Source organism: Platichthys flesus, chromosome 20 (genome assembly GCF_949316205.1).
Source record: "Platichthys flesus chromosome 20, fPlaFle2.1, whole genome shotgun sequence".
In the NCBI taxonomy this organism is placed as follows: domain Eukaryota; kingdom Metazoa; phylum Chordata; class Actinopteri; order Pleuronectiformes; family Pleuronectidae; genus Platichthys; species Platichthys flesus.
This window is the reverse complement of record NC_084964.1, coordinates 19,148,230-19,154,229: the sequence shown is the minus strand read 5'-3', so window position 1 is coordinate 19,154,229 and position 6,000 is coordinate 19,148,230. Positions and strand designations below refer to the sequence as shown.

At 48.0% G+C, this 6,000-nt stretch overlaps 1 protein-coding gene across 1 annotated transcript in view; it reads right to left on the bottom strand.

Annotated features, from left to right (window-relative positions):
* Nucleotides 1-755: 755 nt before the first annotated feature.
* The window catches only part of tbkbp1 (TBK1 binding protein 1), a 37,649-nt gene continuing 32,404 nt past the window's right edge, over nucleotides 756-6,000 (bottom strand). The window contains exons 8-10 of the mRNA XM_062378902.1: nucleotides 5,125-5,240; nucleotides 2,581-3,365; nucleotides 756-1,063 (exon numbers count right to left, since the gene is read on the bottom strand). Of these exons, the coding sequence (XP_062234886.1) occupies nucleotides 935-1,063; nucleotides 2,581-3,365; nucleotides 5,125-5,240 (1,030 nt within the window). The 3' untranslated portion in view covers nucleotides 756-934. The remainder of the gene's footprint in view (nucleotides 1,064-2,580; nucleotides 3,366-5,124; nucleotides 5,241-6,000) is intronic.

Genomic DNA, 6,000 nt, shown 5'->3' with positions numbered 1-6,000 from the left:
CGTAGAGTTCTGACCAGGCTGCAAGCATAAAGGTAAATTCTGACTAACATTCCCCCTCGGCTCGTTGAGGAGACGCGCCGGACGCCGGTGCCCCGCCCTGCAGGGCACGGGGTCAAACCTCAGCCAGGGTCCGACCACCGGCAGGCCGATCCCACCGTACGCTCACATTCATGTTCTCCAGCCCGTCAGGGGATGAAGGGGGGGAAGCTGGAATGTTTTATACTTTCTTGACTGCCACAAAAAAACGGAAAATCAGTCAGTGTCATTCCCTCGGAAGTTAAAGCAGAACCTCTCTGACCCGTCAACGCCCTGTAAGAACCTGAAGACACCGCTCGGCCCAACATCACACTGGAGCACGTGAGTGAGATAGAAAAAAGCCGGTGAACAGTATTTAAAGCTGAAGGTAACAATAGTCAACATTTTAAAAAGTTCGCCCTGATCCTTTTTCTCTTGAACACTGAAGCTAACTCTTTGACATGCAGAGCTCCTGATCTGTGAGGCGGGAAAAACGACACGATACCTGAAACCGTCTGAAAACCACAGGACAAGACTCAGAACAGAACAGAGCAGCCGGAGCAGCCGGAGCAGCCGGAGCAGCCGGAACAGCCGGAGCCGCTGGAGCAGCCGGAGCAGCCGGGGAACTTACAGGGCGATCGGCAGAGGGCTCTGCTTGTTGGCAAATCCAAGACGGACCCCGTGGTTAAAATAAAAAAAAGAAATGGACCCCTGTGCCCCCCCCCCCCCCCCACAGGGGACCTCACACAGCTGACTCTAAATGGATCGCCTGAGGAGGAGGTTCCATTTGTCCACGTCTGCTGCTGCTCTTACATAATCTATAAGAGGAGAGCGCAGATGTGTGTGTGTGTGTCTGTGTGTTGTGTGTGTGTGTCTGTGTGTGTGTGAGTGTGTGCGCGCTAGCTGGTTGCCATGGCAATCAGATCTTGCTGTTCTCCAGGTGGGAGTCGATGTGCTTGATGAGGGCATCGTCAGGGTAACCGACTGGGAATATCAGCTGGCAGAGAGGGCAGCTCCGCATGTCGCTCTCCTCGGTCTCCATCCAGAGCTGCACACACACACACACACACACAGACACACACACACACACACACACACATACACACACACACACACACACACACACACACACACACACGATTAGGCGGCAGGATAAACCTCAGGAGACATTGTATCACTGGATTGTATTAGTCACTCTGTGGGAGGCAATACAAATTACATCACAACTTGTTGAGGGATCACTTCAGACTTACACAACATGAAACACAACGACTGGTCGTGCATCCCGGTGGAAACTCTCACCCGGGTCCTGATTCACGGTTTGGATCCGGTTAAATTTAGAGGCGCTCGGACAAATCCTGGTATCGGCTCGCCCCCGTGCACCAGGAGTACGGCCCTTAACTGATAGGACAGGGAGTGTAGTGCTGAGGGGGGGGCTGGAATCGAACCTAGGCCACTGCGTACAGCTCATGTGGTAGCGATGCCACATATCGCCCTCACTTCATAACCTCAGTGGTTTAAAAAAAATGCACAAAAAGGAACAAATAATAATGTGGTGTAACGATGACTCGGCTGTTTATCAGCTTCAAGCTACAGAAACGCCTCAGCCGGGCATCTGACTGGTTTTCAACTCACCACCAACAAGACCATTTCCTGCCCATCACTAAGATGGCATCGTTTATGACCGTAAATATATATGATTCATATTATCAAGGAGAAGTGGCGGACAAAAATAAGAGGTATAATATAGAAACAGATTTAAAATGAGGATTCTGGGGAGAGGAGTTTAGTGTGTGAGCTCGCCGACTCTGGAGTGACTCAACGCAGCCGTTAGAATTCCTCCGACGTCACGAAGCATCGAACGTGAACATATGTTGTTAATAAGCATTCGCTGTTATGACTCATACTATCATTTGTCTTTGTGAGGATTGTCGTGCTCAGACCGGAGCCGGGGGAACGCAGGTGGCCCGGCTCCCGTCCAGTAATACGCCCACCCACACATCTGAAGCGGCTGTTTGTACATGGAAGTATTTTTAAATGAACATAAATATTACAATCATAACTTGTAGTTAAAGGAGCAGTTTTGTTCTCTACACACAGTTTGCTCCTGTGCTCAAAAGGCACAATAATACCAAACCTGGCAACCTCACTGTGACCATGCTGTTGTGAAATGAAGGTTTTTAGAGTTTTTACCAGGAACTAGATTAACTGCTTCCCTTTTATGCTTAGAAAGATTAAACTCACTTCTTCACTGCTGTTCGAATGCACAGTCATAACATCCGTATCAAACTTCTCATCTCGCCCTCGGATATCAAGCAAATACGTGTATTTCACAAAATGCTGAATGATTCTTGTAAAGGAACTTGGAACTAGGAGGAGTCACGGTGAAGACAGATGTTTGCAGATGATAGTGACAAGCAGTTTGAGAAAGATGAACTTAGAGGAAACGTTTCTCTGTGCACAGCAGTTGTGAAACAAGTGGCACCAGACACGTGAGAGGTTTCACTGCTGCACCTTCACGTCACTGTTTGAAACAACGGGTTAGAACCGTGTGCGTTAACTCACATTGATGGAAGGCCAGGACTGAGCGTGCTCTGCCGACATGTAGCCCGACTGAGGGTGGCAGCTGAGGGTGTTCGGCCTCTGAGGGATGGGGAAGGCCGAGCAGGACGCCGGGCCTCTCATGGCGCCGCTGGGCGAGCCGGCAGAGAGCACCCCCAGTGTCCGTGGTGGGCTGATGGGATGTGGGCAGGTCCACTCCTCCTCGTCCTCAGAGGACTGCGTGGGCTGGGGGGCCGGCGTGGAAGGAGGAGGGGGCTCAAAATGAAGGTGGCCCACCTCAGACAGAGGGAATGGCATCTCTCTCGAGTGGCGCATGGAGCTCTCCCCGTGGCCCCCGTCTCCCCCGCCACCCCCCTGATGGGGGGACGGGGAGCCCCGGTGCTGCAGTCCTCTCAGAGGAGAGCCCCCATGCTGAGGCTTTTGTTTTGGGTAATCGCCGTAAGGCCGGGGCTTGGGCAGGGTGGAGACCGGGTCCAGAGTGAAGCGGGGCGGGCACTGGTAGGCCGAGGGGTCGGTGACCTCGGAGTAACTTCTACGGCCCTGGAAGCTGGCTCTCAGGTGATGGCTGGGGGGCCGGCAGGAGTAAGAGGCCGGCCCGTTGTTGACGTCCAGCAGGGGGGAGCGGCGGTGCATGTCCGGTGAGAGGCGCTGCAGCACCGGGGAGCGTCTCTGCTGGATCGGGGAGTGGTGCTGCGGTGGAGGGACCGGAGAATGGCGCTGGGAGATGGGCGAGTGGCGCTGGGATACTGGCGAGTGGCGCTGGTGGTGGATGGGAGAGTGGCGCTGAACTGCGGCAACACAGAGAAGAAAGGAAAACATGAGAGAAATAGATCGATTGGCAACTTTCAGGACTTTTATGGACTTTTGGTCTGAGTCCCTTCATCAGGACATATTTTCAAAGTGTGGCCTGCTCTTGTGAAAATTTCCACGATTACCAACCCCAGCTTTAAACTCGTTAGTTCTCGTTAACAGACCCCCCCCCCCCCACCCCCCCAACAGATGTTAGACAAACCCCAACATGCACTCTACGTTCCTCCGAATGCAAAGATTCAGATCTGCTCGAGTACAATCGTAGCAGTTTCCCATAATCACGAGATGCGGTGATGAGTCAGTCGGCGCCTCAGCTTCGCATGTGGAAGAGGAAACATCATGCATGGCCGGTGGGTTGAGGTGTCAAGAGGGAGGGGGTGTGTGTGAACTCTCCTGCGCCTCCTCACGACCAGGAAACTCACACAGGACCATTCAGTTAAACTCTGATTATTCAACGATTCACAGGGAGGATTTGTTTTTGTTGTTAAATATCACCGGGAGACGATCACATCACCGACACGATCCTGGAGCTGCCGGAGCCCGAGTGCCATTTCAGTCACAATTTTGTAGATTAATGTGAAACAACACAACCGCGGAGGGAAGTCGAGTGGACTTCTGGGATCTGTGTGTGTTTGCCGAGTAGAAATATGCAGTTATTCAGTTTTTAAAAATGCAGTTTCCCTGTGGTGCCCCTTTTGCTTTGTGGTGGGCTGTAGCTGCACGGTTGTGCGACATAAGCTTGTGTGTGTGCAGGAAGAGAAAAGGTGTTGCTACTGTTCAGTTTGTGAGTTCTACTCTCCAACACGTTTGTGTCGGCTGCTTCTACTTTCAGCCTGAAGTGAGAAAACTATAACAAATCACGACCGTTACTCCTTCTTGTGTCACGATGCAGTAATGTAATTTGATTTACAGTACAATTGATTTTACAAAGCGTAAACAAAGGATTATTTTGGTCAAGTTACTACAAACAAGAATTTGAGTGATAGAATGTAATTAGGGATATTTACTCCAATTGAGTATTTAAGTTAAAATTTAACTTACTTGAACTTAACTTATTAGTATTTATATTTAAACTCTACTTTATTTATCCCTTCAGGGAACACAAGGAAAATACACTGTATTTACAAGATATATTAATACATATAAACATAGTAGTTAAATAAATAGAATGACAATAGGATTTCAAATTTAAAAAAAGTTGAGAAGCATTTATATTCTTTGATATGTAATATAGTTATAGAAAGTAAATTAATAATACAAATTAAAATTTTACGTAAAAATCCTATTTAATTAATTCAAATTGTTTTTCTTTTTCTTTACAGTTATTTACAATAAAGTTTATTGTTAAACTGTCAAATATAAAAACTATCGGCCTCAAAACCTCCGTCAGGCTCCACTTTTATTTACTTACTTATTGTAGTTTCCTTAGATATTCATACATCTTAATATGAAGTGAGTGTAGCTAGTTCGTTTGTGAAATAAATAATATCTTATTGGTATTTGTTTACTTGGAATATTTGTATATATTATATAATATCTTATGTTTCAAGGGACGACCTTCTTCTTGCTTTGAGAACTTAAACTTTTCATTTACTCTGCATTACAATTTCAAGTAAAGATATCCTCTTTATATTCTTCATACTACTTATATCCTACTTCATATATATATATATATCCTTTTAAGTGATGCAGGACTTTGACTTGTATTCCTCCCTTCACCCCCCCACAGATGCTCACCTGGACTGGCCTGCTCCTGTGAAGCTTTCCTCAGGATCTCCGTCTGCTTGCAGCTCAGAGCCTGGAGGCGTCCCAGCTCCTCCGTCAGCTCCGTGTAGGCCAGAGCCAGATTCACCCTGGAGGAGGACAGACGCAATTATCATAATCACCGTCATTATGGAGAGTGCGTGTTAATATATTACAACTGATTATGCAAACAGCGTAACCCCTGTTGAATCATTGAAACCTATATCATGTTATATAGCGAGTTGATCAAAGGGTTTTTAATATCTTTCTTTCTAAACGGCGTCAGATGATCTCCACTGATCCTCGTCTCCACGCTGAGTGAACGCTGCGGCGCTAACACAGCCTCACGAATCCGACCGGCTAATTAAGAGGCTTTAAAGTCTTATATTTTTAGAGTCGCAAGTCACGGCGCATAATTGAAGTGCGTAAAAATCACACCACTCCAAGGGAGATGTGTCATGACTCTCTCAGGGGCCGCTCTGCCAGAGCAACTCTATTTCAAGAAGCGTAAACAAGGGCACTTCTGTGTCGTCTCACCATGGCGACGGGCTGGTTTTAGTTTCCAGCTTGAAACTGATCTGAATCCCACGACATTAATGCGAGTGGAGCACAGCACCGGAAGAGGTACGCACAGATGCATGATGGGATACGGCGTGGGGGTTCGCCGTCTGTGGCGATAAAGCAGCTGTTGCTCAGATAGAGAGAAACAACCGTGACCTCATATCTGAAAATGGACGAATTATCTCAAACATCTAACCACTTTTTTGTAAACTCCTCAGTCTTGACCTGAAATTGACTCACGCCAGCACCGCCGGCGGTAAACCAGGAGGCTGCTCTGTGACACCAGAGATGTGAAACCCTGATGTAGTT